This window comes from Nipponia nippon, unplaced genomic scaffold, assembly GCF_047370975.1.
Source record: "Nipponia nippon isolate SJK-2023a ecotype South Korea unplaced genomic scaffold, ASM4737097v1 scaffold_9, whole genome shotgun sequence".
Lineage (NCBI taxonomy): Eukaryota > Metazoa > Chordata > Aves > Pelecaniformes > Threskiornithidae > Nipponia > Nipponia nippon.
In genome coordinates this window covers 38,528,180-38,552,092 of record NW_028262413.1, presented here as the reverse complement: position 1 = coordinate 38,552,092, position 23,913 = coordinate 38,528,180, and the positions used below count along the sequence as shown (strand labels likewise).

At 37.7% G+C, this 23,913-nt stretch overlaps 1 protein-coding gene across 1 annotated transcript; it reads left to right on the top strand.

Moving 5' to 3' along the window:
- The first annotated feature begins 1,408 nt into the window (after window positions 1-1,408).
- Window positions 1,409-22,670, top strand: BNC1 (basonuclin zinc finger protein 1). The gene is made up of 5 exons (XM_009470102.2): window positions 1,409-1,535; window positions 13,984-14,086; window positions 14,252-14,487; window positions 15,724-17,651; window positions 19,725-22,670. Exons 1-5 carry the CDS (start codon window positions 1,527-1,529, stop codon window positions 20,404-20,406), a joined length of 2,958 nt encoding a protein of 985 aa, XP_009468377.1. The 5' UTR covers window positions 1,409-1,526; the 3' UTR covers window positions 20,407-22,670.
- Window positions 22,671-23,913: the final 1,243 nt, after the last annotated feature.

Below are 23,913 nucleotides of genomic sequence, written 5' to 3'. Positions count from 1 at the left end.
TTCTCACACTTCAGTGGTTTTTGGCAGAAGTATCTGGCTGACCGTACTATGAAACTAAATCCCCCTCTCTGCTTTTCAGTGTTGTTCAATAGCTCAGTGGGAGAAATAAGGATAGGGTGGAGAAACCTAGGGATTTAGGGAAAGCAAATGCTTCATGTCGTGCTCTATGGGACGACATTCTGCTATCACACTGGCTTTATCCTGGCCTGGTTCCAGCTACTGCCATGGAGTTAACATTAACCGTACTCCAGTATTTATGAAAATGTAAAGTAGGTTCTCTCCTTAAGCATTGTGCATATATCTAGCAAATAGTAAATAGGATTAGAAGAAGACAACAATTTAACCAACAATAATAATACGTTAGCTGTCTTTTCCCTACAGCCATCTTATTTCCTGCTGCCTTTCCTATGGGATTACAGGTATTCATCTGGTCAAATATTGTCCTGGTATGTTCCTACAAGGATTCCCACTGAGTTCAGCGCAACTTGCTCATGTCTGTCTCTGGGCGTCGTACAGTGTATTCCTGGGTTAGGAGAGTGCCAAGAAATTATCTACAGGAGGCAAAAGTAGAGTACAGAAGAGGGGAGAAGTGTTTTGTTTTGTTTTGTTTTTTTAAATAGGTGAGAAATGACTATGACAAAAATCCTGCTCTAACTCATGAATGCAACCCAACACCTGAATAACTGAAACCAGATTTTGCCCCAATTACTGGAAAGTAATTCTTCTCCTGTCTTTATGACCTGTATTTCTCTTAATAGGAAGCTTCAACTTCATAAAAAGAAAGAAAATTCAGCCCTAACTCAAAAGTAAGTTGATAGGGGGAAATGTTTTAACTTTAAAAAATACACACCCCACTCGGTGAACCTTTTGAGACCTGCAAACGTTTAAGAAGGGAAAAAAAAAAAACAAACAACACGGCAGCTGCAATTTGAAAAACAACACGCTGATGCTAAAAATAAGTAATTTTAATCATAAGTACCTCCTAGCTTATTTGCAGATAGTTGTACACTCTGAGAAGAAAAAAAAAAAACTGTAATAGGCCTTAGGTCAGCTGCATTGATTTAATGCATTACTTAGGCTGCCAGAGCAGAGGTAGAATCTCCTCGCACTGCATTAGGAGCGCCTCAAGCCTCCGTGACTCCTTTTGATCAAATCTCTGTGAAAGATGAGTGTCATGCCCTCTTCAAGCCAGCTGTGAGGGGACTGCCCTGCGACTGGAGGAGCACGCTGGAGCACACCACTCAGGGGCAGCGAGGTGAGAGCTGGCTGCAGAGGTGAGAGGCAGACACAACTTCGTACTGTAGGTCTGGAGAACACCAAGGGGGAGGATCTTATTTCACTCCCCTGTGTACAGCCTGAGCATACATCAGACCTTGAGGTGCTCAGAGTCAGACAAGAGTAAAGAGGCGTGTGATGGTTCTGCCTTAGTACTTGTACAGGCAGGAGTGTTTCCAGTACTTCTTTGTACAACTCACTGAGGGAATGGGAAACTGTTTTATAGCTCTGGAAACATAAGCACAGTAAGAATGTCTGAGGTAAGGAAAGTTCTTTGCAGTTCTATATGAATGTGTATTTTTACTGTGCAACTTTTACTTGTGGTTATGCACTGTGGAGATATAAAAAATCCTGTACTGGTGTTGTTTTGGGTAATGAACAATGGAGATGAGAGCTGTAGGGAGCTGTACTCTCCATTTCTTAATTACAAAAAGATACTGTGAAAGTAGAAAACTAGTTTATGTAAAAAATCCTGGTTTTCTTTCTGCTGTGCACTGTAAACAACTGTATGACTTTTCTGTTCTACAGTAAGTAATGCAGAATTGCAGGCTGATTATAATAAGCAGAGCCATCACTTGTGTAATTGTTTTCCAATTGAAGTAGTAGCATGTAAATCATAAATACTTGACAATGTTTAATTGTATAAGTCCTCAATATACATTAATAGCAATAAAATCTGTGATTTGTGACTCAGATGTGTTCTGAGTCAAGTGCTTTAAGCAGATACATTATCATTATCGTGACGTATAAATGCTCTGGAGAGCAGACAACAATGTAATTTCACTACGAAGTTCTTTAGAAATTACCACTAAAGTGGAGTCTAATGTATGCCCTTGATATACAATTTATTGTTGACTATTTAGCATCCAGAAAATAAGGCCAGTAATTCTTAGGATCAATCTGTTTGTATTTTGGGGCGGGGGGGGCAGGGGGGAGAATGAGTGTGTGTTTGTGTGTGTTTCTGTGTGTGTATGGGGGGGGGTCTGGTTTTTTAAATGTATTGCGCTAATTAAGAGGTTAAATGGATCAGAATACAAGACGCTTATTTAATTTATTTTGATTTTTTTTTCATCACATAGAAAAATAAACATGGTTTAATTGTCAGCTCATACATAATGAGGTTTTGTTAGATGTGTTTAAGATACAGCATTTTACTTTCTGGTTTATTAATTGGCCAAATACTTCCAGTCCTCTGTGTAACGAATCCTTGGTTTAAAAATGAGGAGAGGGCAGATCGCTAACCCAGGGGAGGGCTACTGATACACACAGGCTGTGGTTTATCTTTCTGTAAAATCCTATGGGTAAGAAGTGACACTATTTCCCCCCCCCCTTCTTTTTTTCTTTTTTTTTTCTGTTTTTTTTTCTTTTTTTATTTTTTATCTTTTTCAGTTTGATTAACCTGGGAGACAGGCAACATTCTGATATTTTGGGGATGTAGGAGAGAGAAAATGAAATGAACTGGTTTTGTTTTAATTTAAAACAAACTATTGTTTGAAAGGCATTTAGCAGTCAATTTTCACATCTGAGCTGAAGTTGGAGTTTATTGTGCTCATTTAGTTGAGAATGTTGTTCAAGCGATTTCTATATAAATTTTTGTAATTCATGTAACTACTTGGCTTCTTGAACCTCGGGAGCTGATTGTTTGTCTTATCTTTCGGTGAGCTAACTCTGCGTTATGTTGCAAAACCTTGGGGCATGTTGTGTTTCTTCGTGTTCCTGCAGTCTGCAAGTGAAGTCAGCTTCATTAGTTTCATGATGGCACATCAGTGCATGGCTGGTGTTGCCGCTTCCTTCAAGCTACTCCCGGAGCATGATCTGGGCTGCCTTGGTTTGGATAAGCTTGTAAGGATTTGTCAGCCAGATGTGACAAGATTGTCAAGAGGCAAGTAAAGAAGGAGATCTGATATTAATCAGTGCATAGCTTGGAGCCAAACTTTCTCAAATGCAGTGTAGTAACATGTTCTTCTCATTTACTGCTTCTCTTTGTGGCTATAGAACTGCCACTGTCTGAATTTGACGGTTAAAAGGGATGCCAGCTAATAGTCTTTAATTGTAAGGATACAATTCTAGGTGGGAAAAGATCATATGCTTCTATTTTTAACATCCTTTTGGAAAATACAGTTCTGTTTACTGCAGTTTGCTGAAAAATATGCAAGTGTTATGTTAGACAGAGTCTCTGTTTCTGTACTTTGGTTTTAAAATACTTAAATTGTGGCTCAGCTCTCAGCGCTGGAGGAGTGGGAGGTGGGGAGCCTCACTCCACTTCAGGTCATGGTGCAAAGTAGGACTAGCATTATTTTTAACTACTAACAACAGTGCGTGTTGGTTTTCTTTGTTCTAGTGATTAGAACAATATACACTGAAGAATACCTTTCTAATTTCTTCTTTTACAGGAAAGGGAAAAAATATGGACTTTCAAAGAACGTATCATGTATATTTCATTAGATCTATTTACCATTATGTGTATAATGCTAATAAGTTTTCATTATAATCAGTATAATTACGCATTTCTCTCTGAATTAAATTGGAGTTTTTAGTAGTTTGCAGCTTAATCAGACTTTTGTTTTAACAATAGGTGAACAAGTAAAAAGTAACTAATGTTACAGAAAATACATTTATGTTGTACTTAAAATATGGATTTTTGATTGATTGATTTTTAAAAAGTAATTGTTCTGTTTAATCTTTGAACTACCGAACCATCTACAACCAATTTAGAACCCTAAAAATAATGGTATCTGCAAACATATCCGAACCTGCGGGAGAGCTAAATCTTCACAGAAACAGCGTTTTGTTGGGCCACTTCATGGGCTTTACTACAGCTGAGATGAAATTCTGCCTACTTAGGGTGCAAAAAGGTTTGGCCTTTTGGTACCAAATGTCTTGACTTCCAGCTTCCGTGCCTGTTCATGATATTGTTAAAAAATCTGTTCGTACAACATTGAGCATGTCGTTCCATTTCCAGTCAAACAAGCCAGTGATTTATTTTACTTTCAGTAATGAAGACTTCATTACTATAATATTAAATATGCCTCTGATAAGAACAGAAATGTTCTTATTTTATTTTAGATTACAGCTTTTGCTACACACAAATGTTTTAAAAACACCTTTTGTATGATTTGGCATTTGATAAAAATTTTCATGCAGATTTGAGCTAAAATTGAGGTATGGAACTTGAATTCATTATTTCAGCAAAACATCCACCAAATGCAGGGAAGAAAAACTAGGGTTTGGGCCCTCTGGGTCATCTCTTGCCTTTCCTGGCTTCAGTGGTGCAGGAACTCTCGCGGTTCCTATGCGCTGGGCAGCCAGCAGTTTTTGTCCTAGCAGATGCTGCAGCTGAAGTTTTACAGCAAGTGTCGTTGTCTGTCTTCTTTTTAGTTTTTATTTCTTCTTATTTTATTGCTAATTGCTATCTAAAAAATCTGCTTAGGGACTAAAATTTCAGTATTCAGACTCAAAAAAAAAAAATTACTGAGGGAATGACGAAAAGTGAAAATTTCTAACAGACTTCAGTCATTTTGGAATAAAGAACAATCACATTTTCATTCCACACTTTAAAACCGTGGTAGGATTGTTTCTTTAACCCCAAACTTTTTACTTCAGATTTCGAATATAGCTGATTATCAGTGAGAAATGGGTATTTTTTCATATGAAAATAGCTATTTAAACTGATGTCTGAAAGCCATTTAAAATTTCCTCACCTGTGTTCAATAAAAAGGAATACTAAATTTTAAATTGTGAAATTACCAATGGAGCTACACTGTTGCGTAAAATATTGCATAACTGTAGCACCATAGATAGTATCACGTGTATGTGTACAAATCCTGTTTGGGTTTAAAATTTATGAAATTGCATTAAATGAAATTGTGTAACACTAAATATTTCAGAGTACTGTTAGTTTTCTTTTATTCTTTAATCTATATCCTTTCTCTGTAACAGAAAAAAAGGAAAAAAGTTTAAGCATGCATATTTTATGGCTTTGAGACTTAAGCAGCGGGGTGAGGAGCTGAAAAAGTTAGGATTGTCTTTGAAACATTAACTCACCCACATCGCGCACACATAACATTTTATAAACTAGGTAAAGAGTTGAAGGCATACTTTAAAGGGTTTACATGTTTTAAAGGGCTTGCAGTAGATTTATACTAGTAGTATTCTTGTCTCTGATACTTGTGCATTTGTGTTTATAACACTTATTTCTTGCTAACATAGGGCTTGGAGTTAAATATGTAATTAAACTTCAGTTCATGGATAGATCTGTAGTTTCAGAATTTATCATGGTATGCATAGCATGTCAGTATGGGTAAATAGTATGTGTGCAATTTATTTGCTAGATTAAATAGCATCTAGTGCTTTATCATAAGAAATTTCACACCATTTCTATCCAGTGACTTATCCTTACCCCCAAAGTCTGAGCAGTTTTTCTCATCAGTATGCAGCAATCTGTTACTCATTTTTTAAATGCACTAAGAATTTCTCCTGTAAATTTATTAAAAAGCAAAGTTACTTTAATATCTTGTGATAGAGACTGCTTAATACTCAGCAAAACGTAAGGGTTTCTGACCTACACTGGCTAGGGCAGGTATGCCATGGGAACTGCAGCATTGTAGTCTGTTTCAGAATCAAAAGTAAATAAGCACTGTAAGATAATGATAATGTGGCATTTTTCATTCCTCAATTTGTATTTCTTGTTTTCTTTTCCAAACCGAACGGTAAAAGAGGCTGTAAATACATTCCCGAGTTTGACCAAGCTGTCTGTCAGCACACACCTGTTGTTAACAAGTGAGATTAATTGCAGCGTAAGCCAATGTATCTACAAGCACGTTACTGAACAGCAAAATTAAGTTTTACTGTCCAGTGCTTTTTGTTTAAAGAGTAGCAGTCTTGAGTGTGTGTGCTCACACACACACACACAGACGCACGCATTCTTTTCTCTTTATAATTATTTTGACAGTGCCATTAGCAAGAGTTGCCCTAAGGGGCCCTTTAGGGTAAGTGACATGCATGAGGAGTGATTTTCATCCCACAAGTTATGCTGTGATTAAAGTTTGGCCTTGTAGTGTGCTGCCTTTCTCAGAAATGGCTCCCTTCTGCTTCCTCGCCCGGCTGCATTGCCCGAGACTGCCCAGAGCTCCTCTCCGTTAGCCGCAAAAGCTGCCGCTGAGCCCGAATTGGCTGTATGCTTGTGAGTCTGTATTTAGTTTAGTCCCTTATCTCAGCTCCTCGGTCTCAGAAGTGTTCTCAGTTAGAAAAACATTTTAACAAAGTGGCGACATGTGGACTTGTGGCCCATAATTCAGTAGCCAGCTAAAACTGTCTTAAATCCACAAACATGGTCGATTTGACGGGGTGGTGCCATCGTGTGAAGGTATTACCTAATTTCAGTTCCATCTTACTGAGCTTTTGCACTTCCCCCCGTCACTTTTTGGCTGTTTTTGAGGATGTTTTAGTCAATTATTACAAGGACAATTAAACATTTTCAGCTCAAGGTGGTCAACTGCACCCACAAAAGAGAGATTTGGTCAAATTCTAGGCCAAAATTGGCTTTGTTCAGCCCCACTGAGGGAGAGGGTAACGGGGTAATGCAACTTGCTGCAGGATTGAGTTGTAAGTACTCTGCTTACGTGTATTCTCAGGCTGTGGCTGTTTAAAAGGAGGTCAGGTTTTGGTATCTGACCCCAAATAAACAATATGAATATATACATAAGGATCCAGATAATTAATGGGATGTATTTTGTGGTCTTATCTAGAAAATGTATTCAACTTGTGGCCTTTGTGTTCTTTTAGGAGTAAAAATCATAACATAATTTCCCCACAGAGAAGGGATAAGTGGGAGTTGAGTGGTATCAGCACCAGCCAAAATTTTCAGCACAATAGGTGTTAAGTTCAACTCCTAAATCCATGTTTGGCCTCTGAAACAAAAGCTTTTTGTCTGGATTTTTCAAAGGTTCTTGCACCTCCTGAGCTTGGTAGGAGCATACATGGTCAGCGTGTATGAAAACCAGCCCAGTTATTGAGGAGCCATGGTGGATTTAGGAACCGAGTCGTGAATGTAACTTCATGTTTAGTGGCACTGTAAGGCAAGTTGTGGCCCATCTCCATCTTTCCCATCTCTGTGCTAGTTGGTCTCTTAAGCAGGAGACAAGAATTTTGCTAACTTACTTTACTAATAAGCAGTTCATCAAATGAATCATCTAGGGCTAGCATTTTAAACATGTCTGTTAATGGAGAAGGTTGGAGCTATTTGGTCAGTGCTTCTTTACTCTGTCACATCTGTGTGCAACTTTTCTCAACTTAATTAAAAGCTCAAAATACGGAAGATATCAGACTTTTCTGGATACAACAAACTGTAAGGCTTGTTTGCTTCTCATGAAAGATGTTTGTTGTTACTTATTGTGTTTATTAAATAACTGTATGAAGGGCAGCTGGTACTTTGTCAGAAACGTTTTTTGTGAGATAAGACTGTGGAAATTGTGTGGCATTCAGTCTGATATAATTAGAAATCTTATAAAGACCTTTTCCTTGTTTTAATAGCTTCGCATAATTACTTATTTTAGTCTTAAGTATTTTTAAACTTTAGTATAGAAACAGCAGAACTTGCACCAACCAAATGTACTTGAGTAGGCATGAATGTACATGAGTGGAAGTCCCTTTGTTTCAAGGGCTGAGGTTGTTAAAGGCAGGCAGTGTATGTATGCTGTCGTACCTGGTGCATACCTTACCAGTACAGCTTTGACCTCAGCCATAACTGAGGGCATTAAACACATGACAGACGAAAACACCACAGTACCGAGCTGAACATGTGCAGGCTGTAGCATGGGCCAAGTCTACTTTGTGCACAGTAACTCTCAAATTGGCCTTGCCGTCAGACCTGTACACATGTAAGTGCGTTTCAGTGCACTGTTGCTTGGTGAAAGTCTCCCTTTTCCCCATTCCCTGTGTGTCCTCCCAGCTCTATTTACAGGCAGCGAAGGGTTTCCATATTCTGTCCATCCTCCAGGCATCCCGTTTCCTCTTTCAAGTGAGCATGTCAGGAAGAAGAAAATGGCCCAGAGCCTTTCCTTGAAGATGCTGCAAGGGCCCTCCTAATGTTCTCTGCAGGCAGATGGGATTCATAGCCTTACTAAACTTGGAATATGTTGAAAACTTCAAGGAACAATAGAGATATAAGATGCTTAATCTAAACTCTAGCAGATAAAATATTAACATGCAGTTTGGGCTTAATTGTTGGGCTATGTCTTCACCAAGCACTCACACCATCTGGAGCAGCCCAACACAGAATATACAGGAATACATTTTAGTTCCACTAAACTGCAGGGAGCTCAACAGAGTATCAAAAACTGAAGTCTGTGTTTAGGAAGAACATGCACAAGGGCTAAGCACGTACTATAGAGTGGACAGGCTGGATACGAATATATGCGGGATAGATGAAGAAACCAAATATTATTAGTGTGATACAGATAGGCACAGCTGGGTTGTGATACAGTGAAAGTAAGGTGGACAAAAGGTAAATTGAGAACTTGTTTTGAATCACGACAAAACTGACAGATGGTATTATTTATCGGTGGAATACATTCCTAGGGGAAGTGGCAAAAGCTGCCTGACAAAAAATGGACAAAGCAAAGCTTTGCTTGTTGTATGATGTGGAAAAGTATGGCATTGACAGAGATGCTTAAGAGAAGGTTTTTCTAATTCATCTCTGCTTTCAGTGGTTGTTCAAAGGATTCAAATGCAGAAGTAATCAAATGTAACGGGGTGATGGAAAAGGAAGACTCATTTAAACTTTGCAACCGCAAGAAACCCAGTGGATAACAGTAAAACAGGAAAGAAAACCAATTGGACAGGAAGGCACCTTCGCACTCCTGTGTAGTTACTGTTCTTTACTGAAAAATGCCCACAGATTTGGATTTGGCCTTTGATTTAGCTGTGGACTGTACTTTTAATTTAAGACATGGTAAATGTATTCATCCCTTTACTTCCCTTGCAAATCTTTTGCAAGGTGCAAGCAAGAAAATATTTCCTAATAACCAGACATATGTCCCATGTTTAATTTTATTTCTACAAACCGAAAAGAGAGCTTAATTTCTGTGGATTATTCTTAATATATACTCTAGGAAGTAAAAAGGCTTTCATGTTTTAGCTGATTGGCAGGAAAAAAAAAAATCCTAATGCTTTACAAATTGATCTTCTTCCCCTGTTATAAATCTTGTCTCTTCCTCCACAAGTGTTCTTGCTGTGGAGCCATTGCAAGTCTATTCTGCAGAAATGGGACACATCCCAGTTCTTTCCCATAGGATATGTGCTCACCGGAGCACATATCTTGGAGGGTTGCATATATTCAGTGGGATTACTTTTTCTGGCAAATGAAGGTGATATGGCTTGTTGCTAGAAGCCCCCAGTAAAGGACATGAAAAGCGCTATTTGTTATATCTCATCTAATGAAAGTTTCTCTTACACATTTCTTTTGTATTTCTTCTTCAAACTTGCATTTTAAACCGATAAGAATTTCCAGTCCCTGCTGGCCAAAGATGTTCCTGTAACACGGCATCAATGACACCATTTTGTCAGTAATCCACGTAGCAGAGCAGCGAAGCTCTTGTGCTCTTCATGCAATGGCAGCAGCTTCAAAAAAGGCAGTTTCTAAAGTGAGGGGTAGATTTGTGCAAAGACAAGTGTTTTTCTTGGATGCCAGAAACAAGTGAGGGTGCTGACCTGTGCATTACTGCTGCTAAATACTACCAGGGTAATCTGGGACTTGCTATTCCATCTTACTGGTGTCTGCACTTGCAGCTCTCGCTGCATGCAGAGAGCCAGACTGGCTTTCTAGCGTGAGCAGAGATATCTAACTCAGTCCTGACAGGGTCTTCAATATTTACTTACTTTTTAATTTATTTCCCAAGCCAAAGTGCTGTCAAACCAGAATCCACTTAACACTGAATGAGATTTGATACAGTTATACTGCCCTTGCTGCATTTTTTTAAACCTGCTGTTAGTGTGTTGGAAGTGAGCATAGGTCCCAAAAGGCTTCAGGAGAGCATAGATGATCTCAAACTTGCTTTATGAAATGAAGCCTGATTGTATACCCAGAGTCAGAATGAATTTGTGCCATTAGCCTGTGCTTTTCTTTAGCTGTGAAGGCTGGGAGTGGGTTGCAAAGAAATGTTCAGTGACTTTTGAAGCATAATCGAAGCTACATCAATATCTGGCAAAAAAAAGATATCGGCAGTCATGACTTTCAGGCAACAGATGTTAAGATTTCTTTTTCAGTGATTAGTAGTTAGATGTTTTTCAGTGGCCAGTTTAATGGTTAATCTGTCTTTCTTGTAATGAGGAATCACTTGTATTAAAAATCTGACATTCAGATTCCCACAGTCATGCTGGTAAAACCACAGAAAATTTTGATCAGAATTTTCAACTCTATGAAAAAAAAAAAAAAATGAAGAAAGTATTGCTGATAATGGATTTGGAAAGATCCATTTGTGAGTGAGAAAGTGACTGGAAAGCAATAACAAGATCCTTGATGATAGTATAAGATTTATTTTTTTAAACACCTGTCTTATGTTTCTGGAAAATAAAACTAAATAATAGACCAAATGAAAGGATTGCACTTTAAAAAATTTCCGCTTTAATTTCCATCTACACTTCCAATCTTGTAATTACGATTTTGAAGCTTTACATGTATGCAATACAGAAAGTTATTCCTTTGTTCTGTAGAATGAAAATGCGTGTACATTCCACTTGTTGGGAAAATAAAGCTCATTAAAAGACTTGATATAATTACAGTACCTTAGAATAGGCATATTAAGGATAGTAGGATTAACAGGCAAAAGACAAGCATATTAATGTCATGAAGTTTTGCTAAGTTTCTCTTCATTAAACTCCAATATAAGTTAATTTGGGAGATAATCAAAGTGCATCTTTTACAAGTGCCTTTTTAAGTTGAACAATGAATGAAGATTTAAAATTGTGACTCACTGATTATTTTAAAAGTTAATTTTGCCATGTTATGTATTCTCTGTGACTATATTAACAAAAATGTTGCTAGAAAAGTTTTAGGAGACAGAGGCTCTGACAAGCACAAATGAAGGGAAACGCTCCCAACCTGAAAATCACACTTGTTTCTTCTCAGGGATTCTTACAAGTAATTTTTGAAGTCAGCGACAGATCCCTGATTTGAGGGTATACCTTTGATATGTTAGCAGTCTGCAAGCTAACTACATCTAAGACTGGTGTCCAGGAGCAGTAATGTATTGACTTGAGAGGGGATCAATTCCATATTTAGAATAGAAGGGGAACTCTACTCCCTTTCTAATAACTGCTTTCATGTATGTAAAATGAAGTGTCCTCCTCCTACTTTTTCTGGTTTTTGCATGGGCAATCTTCCACATATACACGGGAAGACAAAATAAATACATGTACCATATAGAAGAAAGATCTTACGCAAAGCTATGACATGCAAAATTTTGTGCTTAGACTTTCTTGTTTAAGTACACAAATTAAGAAGAAAAAATAGTTTTAAAGGTCAGTGGTTTGTGGAACATGTCCAAAGGAAAAGGAATGAAAAAAATTTTGAAATCTCAATTAACTTATCATCATGACAGCTTTTTTCATTGTGCATATTTCAGTCACTTCTTGCAGAAAAAGGAAGTACTCTTTTGTAATTTTGTCTGGAGGGACTGCAAAAGATGCATTCATGGAATGCACTGTAGCTTACCAAACCTAGCAGGGTCGCCTATGGAAGGGGTTCAGTCTGTGCAAGTCACAGAATATTATGTATGTACAGAGATAGAAGATTTGTACTGCATTATTGTTTGATATCTTGTGATAGAAATGAATCATCAGCCAACTACACTTTTTTTCCAAGCTTTCCATAAGAAATTTATGGCTTTTTATTGTTATATGAAAGTATTTTAGCATCTAAGTGAAAATATAGCCTCCATTAAAGTGAAGCAATTCTCACTGCGTAGGGTATTGATGTGTGTTTTACGACTTTATGGGGAGCACAGAGCTTTTCTCAAGAATTCAGTATTTTGCAATGGCTTCTTTAAAAGATTAAAGGCAAAGTGATTCAGAGATTTCAATAGCCCTGTTGCCACTTGTTCCGATCCTTCAAATAAAGATGAATCTCAGCATCAAGTCACTGCAGTTTGGAGATGTGCATGTAAGCTAACTCCTTGATAAGCCAGCTACTGAGATTTAAAATCTCAGTCCAAATCCAGTCATGTAAAGCACCGGGCATCCAAATGTCCTGCAAATGCTTGTTTGTAGTAGACTGTTAATGTAGTGTCGTCTTCTGCCCCGAGTCAGTCAAATTCTTCAAGCCTAAAGAAATGCTCATTGCAAACCCCAGTGAAACTATCTTCCTCTCATGTCCTTTTCATTTCAAACGTTTCCTGCATCCATCTTTCTTGGCCTGATTGTCCAAAAACTAGCTTCTTTTTACGTTTCCCAAAAGTGCCAGTGTAGAGATGCCTGCATTGAAAAGATGTTACTTTTTTCTTCAAGTCTTGTCTTGCTTTTCTATGGATATTAATAAGTAGTGGAAGTCCCCATTTTGCATAAGACCTTAGGATCAGGAGTAGCAGCTGGTAGTGAGCAGAACTTTGCCTTATTTCACGTTTGCCTCTCCGTACTTTAAAATGTAAAACATTTTGTTTTAAAAACAGAAAAATGCAGACATGTTACAATTGCATAATCTAACTTTTTTTTTGTATTCCAGTGCAGACTTCCTGCACATTAATTTCTTCACTTTCCCTCCCTTAATAAATATTCCATTTATGCAGGAACTATTCTCAGTATCAGATCTAAGCAATACAGAATCCTACAAATGGATTGCTCTATAGCAATCCCTATGGAGCTTTAACTAGGACCTCAAAGTTGTCTGTCTGCCTTCTGCAGCAGAAGGGCACATACAGAAGAAAGCATATATTCCAGGAAGCAAGTTTGTATTACCCTGTTGATTAGGAATATCTGAATACTATTTTGATTTGCATTATAGATGACCTTGGCGAGAGTAAAGTGATGCACAAATTGAACTGTGCAACTGGTTGCTATCTGTTGTGTGCTCTATTTTGCCTATTACCTTTCAAGCATTTCACTTACAAAATGTAAGACAAAAAGTCTTCAAGGAGTTGGAGTACTTTTTGGTGAGCTTTGTTACTGAGAAGTGTTAGTGAACTCCTGTATCTTTGACAGAATACCTATGTCCTATGTGGATACTGCTGTATGTGAGGGATGGCATCCATGCAGAGCTAACGCATTGCTCATTAGAACTCACTATATTGCTGTACAGAGTTCCAGCAAAACTTCAAGAGAGTGAGACTTTCATCTGTATGTCTTTGTTTTCAAACCTTCCTGAAAGAAGCGAACTTTCACCTAAGCTATGATCTTCGTGTATGCACAAGAACACTATTATTGTTACAAAGGTGCTTCAGCCTAAATAAATCCACAGAAGTGTTGCTACGTATGTCATTTAATGTTTTGCTTCCATAATATTCAAGTGTTCTAGCTGGTGACCGAGTCTCTTTAAAGCAGAGGTAGTCCTGCATAACTCAGGTTTTGCCTGGATTACTTATATTGCACATTGATATGTATGTGCTGGTATGTTACCTCTGTCTTCATATGGATTCTATGGGTGTATTGTATATGTATAATCTGCACACTCTAGAAGGTGTTTATATATTACCTATCATCCTTTCTATTGATTTCCAGGCTATCCGATGCACTCTCGTGAACTGTAGTTGTCAGTGTTTCAAACCTGGGAAAATAAATCAGCGACAATGTGACCAATGCCGGCATGGATGGGTAGCACATGGTAATATTTGTTCTTACAATCTATATAAAACCTTTTAGGATCCTCCTCACTATAGAATGCTTTTTGTGTCACCCCTCACCCTCCCACACCCCAATATTAGTTACATTCAATTCTATCTATCTCTTGTGACTCAAGTTTGTTTACATTGTTTTGTTTTATTTTCAGCCCTGAGCAAATTAAGGATTCCCAACCTCTACCCATCAAGCCAGGTAGAAATAGTTCAATCCAATGTTGTCTTTGATATCAGTAGCCTCATGTTGTATGGAACCCAAGCCATTCCTGTGCGCCTTAAAATTCTGCTAGATCGACTTTTCAGTGTTCTGAAGCAGGAAGAGGTGATACAGATTCTCCATGCTCTGGATTGGACACTACAGGATTATATACGTGGATATGTGCTACAGGTATTGAGAGGGGCTTTTTTAATATAAATATGATAGCTAAGTAGTATTTCATAATGTTCTCTAGCTTAATCTTATCAGTGGTTCACAACGCATTAACAGTGTGGTACATCTGAAAGGCAGTAATAGACTTGTACAAACTTAGCGCCAGAAAAGAAAGGGTGGATTTTTGGTCACTGTTCTCTTGTTAGTCAGACTTAACTGAAATCTTCCTACTTTGCTCAAATCTATTAACAAAGGTAAGCCAAGATAAAAAGAAAAAGTTACTGGGAATGTATCAAAGTAAAGGCTTCAGAACTTGCACTAGTATTATTTAAACAGTGAGTTTACTTTTATACAGCAGAATAATACATTGACAAATAAACTTGCCATCATTTTAAACACCAGGGACAATATTCCTCTCTGGTGTAGTGCCACTGACCTTACTGGAGCTACATCAAGGATGAATTCGGCCCTATGTGCTTACACTGATGTTAGTCCTTGCTACTGTGGAAGTTACCTTTTATGTAAAGTAACATTATGATCTTGCATTATGACACAAATCAATATTTAATGGTCTTGATAATCTTGCTTTTTAGTGTTAGGATTAAAAATATGGAATCAATTACCTTGAACCTCTACCACATGAAAAATTTATAATGTTACATTCTTCATCATCTTAGAAACTCTTACATGCACTGTGAAGAATCTCAGTAGGCCATCAAATACATGTTCTGTGATAAAATATTTATTGTAGTTATTGGGAAAAGTTAGGCATAGCTAGAGTTTGAAAGAACTCCAACACTCTAGTGTAATTACAGCTGTGCTCTGTGAACACTGGCAATAGATCAATACAGGTTCATTTGTTCTCTGATCTTAGTTGCTTGGAAGATTATTAAACTTGCAATGAAAGAACACTTGACTTAAATGAGGAGCTAAATCTTGGTCTGATTGCTCTATCTCTGCTGTCTGTACTTACATGATACTAACTGTTGTTCAAATGACGTGTCTTAATTTTTGTGGAAAAAAATAGTTTATTGGAAAGTATTACTCTTAGTTCAGAAAGAAATAATATCACCAATGTGGTAAAATTTGGAAGAAGCTATCACAGAATTGGCATTAATCTCTCGTTAAATAGAATGATTTTATGATTTCACTAGAGGAGAATTTTTAGTCCCTGAAAAACTGAGAGATTTGAGGGGAGGGGTTTTTTGTTTGCCTTAACTAATGTCTGACTCATTTAAATATTTTTGGCTTTAGGATGCTTCAGGAAAGGTGCTGGATCACTGGAGCATAATGACCACTGAGGAAGAATTGGCTACTTTGCAGCAGTTTCTTCGTTTTGGAGAAACTAAGTCCATTGTAGAGTTAATGGCAATTCAAGAGAAAGAAGGGCAATCAATTATAATACCACCACCAACTGCCAATTTGGATATTAGGGCATTCATTGAGAGCTGCAATCAACACAGTCCTAATTTTTCTGCATCCTTGGACAAAATGAGTCCCACCAACATTCATCCCTTTGAGAATATTGTAAATAATATGGCTTTCATGCTGCCGTTTCAGTTTTTCAGTCCAGTGCCTCCACCTTTGATAGGCTCACCACCAGAAAGGCATTTGATTGAGCAAGGTCAAGACCATAGCAATGAAACTAAACAAGATGTTCAGATACCATTTTCTGAAAGCAGCTTCTTAACTTCTAGTTCTGCACCATTTCAAGTTGAAAATGAGAGGAGCATAAATGGTCCAGATGTCGCCACTAAAACAGAAGATGATGCCCTTTTAAGTGATTCCAGTTCACATAATACAGCAGCAAAGCTTGAAATGACAGCACTATCTCCAGAAAACAAAATGAAATCTGTTGAAAAAAATGGCACTGGGCCAAGGAAAGGGCGTGTTTTCTGCACTGCATGTGAAAAGACATTTTATGACAAAGGTACTTTGAAAATACATTACAATGCTGTTCATCTGAAGATAAAGCACAAATGCACAATTGAGGGCTGCAATATGGTATTTAGCTCTTTGCGTAGTCGAAATCGTCATAGTGCAAATCCTAACCCCAGACTCCATATGCCAATGAACAGAAATAACAGGGATAAAGATCTAAGAAATGGTTTGACCATTGCTGGACCTGGAGATAGTAAAAGGACAGAATTTACAATTTTAACTCCAGATAGCAGAACTATTACCAGCTATGCCAGCTCTTGTACAGATTCCAAGGGTCAGGCTGGATTTCCTAGTATTGGACAGAATGGTGTCCTCTTTCCAAACCTGAAGACAGTACAGCCTGTTCTTCCTTTTTATCGTAGTCCAGTCACACCAGCTGAGCTTGCTAATACTCCAGGTACTCTTCCTTCTCTGCCTCTTGTTTCTTCCTCAATACCAGAGCAGCTTGTTTCAAATGAATTGCCATTTGACATGCTACCCAAGAAGAAATCTCGTAAATCAAGTATGCCTATTAAGATAGAGAAAGAAGCTGTTGAGACACCTAACGAAAGTAGTGATGTTGCCAGTTCTGAAGATGATACCCGTCTGCAAGTGGTAAGCGATGGAGAGCTTGAGACCTGTGAGCATAAGATAGAGAAGCGGGTGACCGACAGGGTGGAAAAGCACCCCCATTCAGGTAATTCATGGAAATCTGTCTCTGGGGTAGAGGGCCCAAAGTATTTTGAATCTGTCTTTGCGCCAAATAACAAATACATCGAGGATATCTCTGAGAATGAATTGCATCACTGTGAGAAAGAGGTTAAACCAGAAGAAAACCAACCATTAAAAATAGTTTCCCATGAGATTATATATGAAGATCCAAAACACCACCACAATGATGTTATAAAACCAATGACTGAACCCCCTATGTATATTAAAGAGCAGTCAAAGCGCAGGATTCCTAAAAGTGACTGCCCTGAATTGCAACACCACTTGCTGACCGGGGGCTTTTTCAGCACTTTGTCAAACAGGGGTGCTGCCATTCCTTGTTTTGAAGACTCTAAAGATATGGATCATGTCAGTCAACATGCACTAGGGATTCAGAAGGAAGAAAGCCGCTTTCATTGTGACATCTGTAAGAAGACTTTTAAAAACCCTTACAGTGTAAAAATGCATTTTAAAAATGTACATCTCAAAGAAATGCATATTTGCACAGTTGAGGGCTGTAATGCTGCTTTCCCTTCTCGTAGAAGTCGAGACAGGTAAGAAAATTATAAACAAAATTGTATTTATTTTACCATCACAATGGAGCCTAATTTGAAATTAAAATGAGTGTTTGAGGAATGGAGCCTGCAAAGATTTTCTGTGTAGCCTCGTATAACAGGTACGATAACTTATCAGAACATTCATGAAATGAAAATCCATTGAAAGAAACATTTCCTTTCCACTAGACCACAAGATATTAAATAAAGCCATGAAAATTTCATAACTGATAAAGACTGCAATAGTTGAAAGAATACTTTAGAACATAAAGGGAAAGCCACAAGGGTATGAATTCAGCAATTTTCCAGTAGGTGCATGTGTGGACTTATATATTTAATATGTACTTTCACGTGTGTTATAATGTATACATTGTTTTTTAATGAAAAAGCAATGGGATGAATTCAGGAAATCTTCAGTTGTCCTTGTCCTTGCTTTACTCAAGGATTTTGAACAGACTGGTGGGAAAAAGTCCATAAGAAAAGCAAGATTACTCTATGTCAGTACAAAATCAACATTACTCAGTTCTAGTTGAACTAACACTATCTGGTGTGTATCCACATTGGTAGTGCTTTTACGTGAGATTACATACTAATTCCTAAACCGTATCATGAGCTCGATTCAGTTTACTGTTAGCTGCAGTATTGTGTTGCTGTAAATCATTTTATTTCAGCCTATTATGCACATAGACTGAGAAACAAGAACTGAAGCTTTATTATTGACCATCAGATATGTATCTGAATTGATAAGTGATAGATAACAAACCTGTTAAAGTGTGACTAAGTGGTGTAAGTTTTCTAACTCTCCAGTAACAGTGTTACAGCAGCTCTTGGCTGCAGGGAGCATGCCTGGATAGTAGTTCAGAGTGACACAAGGTTTAGATTGTCTGTAATCTGCTAGGAGTGCTGGAGCCAGCTGATGCAGTCCAGAGAGAGGATGAGCCAGTCTCTGAGGACTGGCCGCTGTATCTGAGATGCACAGATTCATCTGCTGCTGGCAGGGCTTCATACCCTGGTCTGCTGCCTGCATCTTCCCAGATGTGAATTCCTCTCCACTGTAATTGTGATACGGGCCACAGGAAAGAAGGCCAGCAGTAAGATTTGCATTCACATGCCACGAATTCCTTCCCACACCAATACATTCAGTTAAGTTTTAACATAGGTGCTTTTGGAAGATGGTTTATTAAAAACAAAACAAAAAAAAAAGCCAATTCACAGGAAAGTTCACAAGCTTTGTGCAAAACAGTAGGTATTTGGAACAACTTTGCAGAAGTTTCTAGACTTCAACGTAGAGTGCTGTGACTGCAAGTGCAAAGTATTTCTGTGCCCTGTTGAACAGTTCATGGTTTGGATTAAACCGTGATGGCAAGGGGAAAAATGAATGTTTTCTGTGTCTTGCAATAAACTGAATCTTCTAGCCAGAGCCTGGAAGTTCCCAGTGAGCTACCTGATAGTGTTCAATGAGGAGCAGTGATTTCGTATGTTTCGGTAGTTTTAAACTGAATCCAGAGATGCCCATTCAAAAACTGCAAGTTGCATAAAATGCAGTATTCCTTTCTTCAAGGAAATTCCTGTCAAGGAAAAGCTCTGTACTGATGTGTACAGCTGCATCCTGGCACATGGTTACAGTACTTGAGATCATCAATACTTTTTGCAGACTCAGGTGTCACTCCTTTCCTGCTTTGTCCGTTGGGAAAGAATCTTGTTTCTTCCCCCGTTCAGTCCATTCTCTTATCTCAGTTCACTATACAGGTTTTTAGTCTGTCCCCCCACTCTCTTAGGCCCAGCGCTCGATCTGGTGGAGCAGACAGCTAGCCACAATGCAGGAGAGAATCTGAGACATTGATTTCTGTAGAGTTATTTCTGATATATGCCAGTGCAAGCAAGTTCAGATACCCAGTCACATGTGTAAATCATCCGTGTGCACTCCTAGTGCGGCAGTTGGTCAAATTAGAAATATAGAGTTCATGCATGCTACTAAATATTGATTTTTTTTTTCTTTGTTAATGATCATTATGAAACAGCTGTTAAGTGAGGCGAAACACTTCCTTGCTAAGCTTGTCTTTGTTCTTCTAGACATAGTTCAAACCTAAATCTTCATCATAAGCTTCTGACTAAAGATACACTGGAATTCAACAACCATTTCAATGCAACATACCTCTTGAAAGACATGGCTAAGGAGTTTTGTCAAGATGTCTCTTTAAAACAACATGTTGGACATACTTCTGTAATCTTCAAAGGAATGAACAGAACAGGCAGCTTTGTTTTTCCAGTGAGCAAAATTAGAGAACCCTGTTCTGAGAGTTATGGATACGATCCATTGAATGATGGAGCCGTTCTGGATCTAAGCACTACTTCCAGCATTAAATCTGAGAGCAGTGCTCATTCTTCTTGGGATTCTGATGGAGGAAGTGAAATATGCGCCATGCCCTTGGATGATAGCGATGAAAGCTGTGAAGGACCCAGCCTAATGCCCAATGATGAACTCTACCAAGACTGTACTTTAATTGAGAAAGCTAATCAAAACTTTACAAATTTACCTTCCAGTTTGCCAATAACTTGTCATATATGTCAGAAAACTTATAGTAATAAAGGAACTTTCAGGGCTCATTACAAAACTGTGCATCTCCGCCAGCTCCACAAATGTAAAGTCCCAGGTTGCAACACAATGTTTTCATCTGTTCGCAGTCGGAACAGGCACAGTCAAAACCCTAATCTGCACAAAAGTCTGGCTGGGTCACCAACTAGCCTACAGTAAGATCATGCTGATCTTAATTTATTTCTGCTAAGAATTAATCATTTCAATTACGGAATGTGTTAACATTAGTTTTATTTAAACTCATTTGACTTCTAGCCCGCTCAACAACCACAGTCAAATTCTTTTCTCCTGTGTGTGCTCTCCAGCAGTTTCATTTACCAAAGCTTGGTGCTGTAGTTTTTGTGCAATTGTTTGGTTTGATGTTAAATGGCTGAGGCTTCCATAAGGAAGAGAAAGCATCTTAGAAATGGGGGAAATAAGGAGACATTAACTAAAGTATTTCTGATACCTGTGAAGTATTACTTGCCAACAATAGGAGCTTCAAATGCGAACCATCATCCCTTGTGTTTACATGTTAAATGAGTTGTGTCGTGTAAGAAATGAGTAACGATTGGGGTGAGTTTCCTCTGGTTGGATTGAGAGTTTTGGGGCTACCATTTCGTTCCTGAGACCATAGTCTGAAGCTGACTTGCAGTATTAGTTGAACGTGGCATTTGCAGTTTACTATATCCCGACATCCAAAAGATAAAATACAAATTTGGGAAGACTTTGCATACAGTCCAAATCTTCTGAAAATCCTGCAGTCCTTACTCCTTAAGTTGGCATTTCACTTGAATAAAGATTGCAGTATTTTGGCATTCTTAGAATTTAATACCATTTGCTTTGCAAAAGGAGGGGCTACCTAACTTGGCAAGGTTGCCTGAATAATCTGAGACATTCTGTTAAATTGTAGTGATAGAAAGAACAAATAGGTTAAGCTAAAATTTCTAAATCACAGCAAATGCATCCATAAAATAGGGGCAAAAGTAAACCCTTTAATTTAAAATGCACTTTTTGAGTTCCACTTTCAGGAAGAGAAAAGATTTTGTTAAAAATAGGAAAAAAAAAAAAAAAAAGGGGGAGGGGGAACCACAACCAAATATCCAAACTGCTTAAGAGTTTGGAGGTGCAATTCTAAGCCTGTGAGAGACAGAGATAAAATGGACGCAGTAGATCTCTTTCATGATTCAGCAGTTATTGCTTCTCTTACCGGCGGGGGAAAAAACATGTTGATCTTTGTAACAATAGAAGAATGCTTATTCTCATTCACACTTTTTTTTTTACGAGAACATTGTTCAATATCTGTTAAAATGTTTAATATCTTTGTACTTGTCCCTGTAATTAACAGTATTCTGCATTATGTTCTATGCACTTAAGAAGACTGGTCTTGCATTGTATTTAAAAAACACTTAAATATTTAATTTGTAGTCACATCATACAAATGCTATGTGTGTACTTGTGGTGCATCTTCTTTGACTGAATCATTTCCAAAAAGAAAAAGAAAAAAGAAAGCAAGTCTTACAGTACCTTTTTTTTTTTTTTTTTTTTTACTTCACCAGTTGAAATCTGTTGATCAATTCTAGTATGCAAGCATGACATTGACAGCACAATCTGTACATATACCAAAGCGCTTATGGTATTTGTGGTTTCTAGAACTAGTCTAGTTTTCCAGTATAACTGGATCTTAGTCTTTATTCATTTTTGTGACTGAATAAAAATAGACTGAATTTCTGGATTTCATATGTATGTAGAAAGAATAGTACAATGCTATTGCCACATGTCTTGATGTTTAACTTATTCTAAAAAATACTAAGGTATTGTAACCATTTCATATTGTATAAAAGAAACAAAAGCAGACTGAATATTTCACTAATTCTTTTGAAAACTGGTTTGTGTGTGAGTATGGGTTATGCAAGGAAAAAACATGACACAGTTGTAAATGTTTGTGCTCACTCGAAATGGTTTCCATGCATTGTGTAAAGTAATCTTCTATTTTTTTAATTTACAGTAGGTTTATGTGATATTTAAAATAATCCATTTGTGCTTGAAGCTGTCAGGAAAAATTATTAGCCTGGGGAAAGTTGTGCCATTGCTTTGAGTTTTTGTGGGTTTTGGCGGGGGGTGGTGTTCTGGGTTTTTTGGGGAGAGTTGGGTGGTGTTTGGTTTTTGTGTTTTGTTTTGTTTTAAATGGGAACTCACATCAGCGGAGATCATGGCTTGAAAGCTAAGGGCACAATCATAGGAGACACAATTGCTCCCAGCCTTTTGATAGTGTAAATCAATGATTTGTTATCCAGCTATTTCAAGCTCTTTTTTATATACATACATATATATATATATATATACACAAAAACTTCTTTGGTTTATATATATATATAAAAACTTATTTGTTTAATCATAAATGGTGGGTTTTTTGAAACAAATTGTGATGTAAACTAATGCTGTAATGCCCATTAATTTAGCTTTCACTGTGTCCAGAAAGGAAACACATTTGTATACCCTAATAATTTTGTATGTGTTAATAAAAACAAATAATAATGCCTCTGGTTGATTCAGAAAAGTAGGCTTTTTTGATTGAAAAAACTACTATTCTTAATTTTTATTTAAAAAAAAAAAATCGGAAAACACATTTCATCTGTAGAGAGCACTGTTTTGACAATGGTACTAACTTATTCCATAATAAGGAAGTGTCATTATTTTAACAAGCCATTAGAAATAATGTAATAAATGTTGCCAGATATTTTATTGATTTTTTTTTTTTCCTTTCTTTGTGCAGTAGGCAAGGGTAAAGATTAGTTTACATGCCATCAGCTAAACAGAAGGTGAATATCTTATCACTGAGAACTGTGTTAGAAGGTAGATATTTTGGGCCCTATTTATACTTTATATTTTGGAAAGGTTTTTTTGTTATTTCTCCAAAATGTGGACAGGATGGGAGATTTATCAGAATAGGCTAAGCCCTTAGTACCCCTAGTACAGCATATGTATCTCATGAAGCATTTGTGTAGCTCCCTCCCCCTAATGACCACAATGTGGCTGGACCAAGCCTTAACATCTCCTGTTAGCTTTAAATATGTGTGATGCTTATAGCAGCCTGTATCACATATTCACCACAGATGTTGAAGGATGTAACCTCACTTCAGAATAGTAGTACCATTATTTTTTGAGCTTTTCAGAGTTGGTCTGGAAAGCTGAAGCAGCTTCCACCGACTGAGCCTCACTTCCAGAGATGTTTACATCTGTGATGCTGCAAGTTGGAGGCTCAGATCTTGACATGAGATTTGAACTGGGCCTGGACATGCCCACCCTTGCTACCCAAATATGTTGCTCCATTTTTTATTTGTATCTTTTTTTTTTCCTTAGAAAACAAGAACCTCAAAAACTAGATCCTGTCGTCTTTCTGTGACTCCAAAGGAGAAGGCACAGATGCACACTGCGGGGTAGCCACTCTGTACGTTTCAGCATCCGATTTCTCAGAATACAGGTATTTTGAATAGTTCTTGGTAGCAAGCCTATATCGCTCTGGAACAATGAGTGTCGTAGTACTTAGAGGAGTATTTGCAGAAATCCATTTTGAACAGAGCGTAAGGGATCTGTTTTTATAGCTCCAGTTTTCTAAGTACTTTGAAAAGAACTGTGGCAAAACCAGAGGCTATTGTTTCTGATGAATCTTTAGTGAAGTTATAC

Coding starts and splice junctions, on each gene's coding strand:
- BNC1 (XM_009470102.2), top strand. Junction 14,488..15,723: donor TACGTGGATATGTGCTACAG/GTATTGAGAGGG, acceptor TTTTGGCTTTAG/GATGCTTCAGGAAAGGTGCT. Junction 17,652..19,724: donor TCTCGTAGAAGTCGAGACAG/GTAAGAAAATTA, acceptor TTGTTCTTCTAG/ACATAGTTCAAACCTAAATC.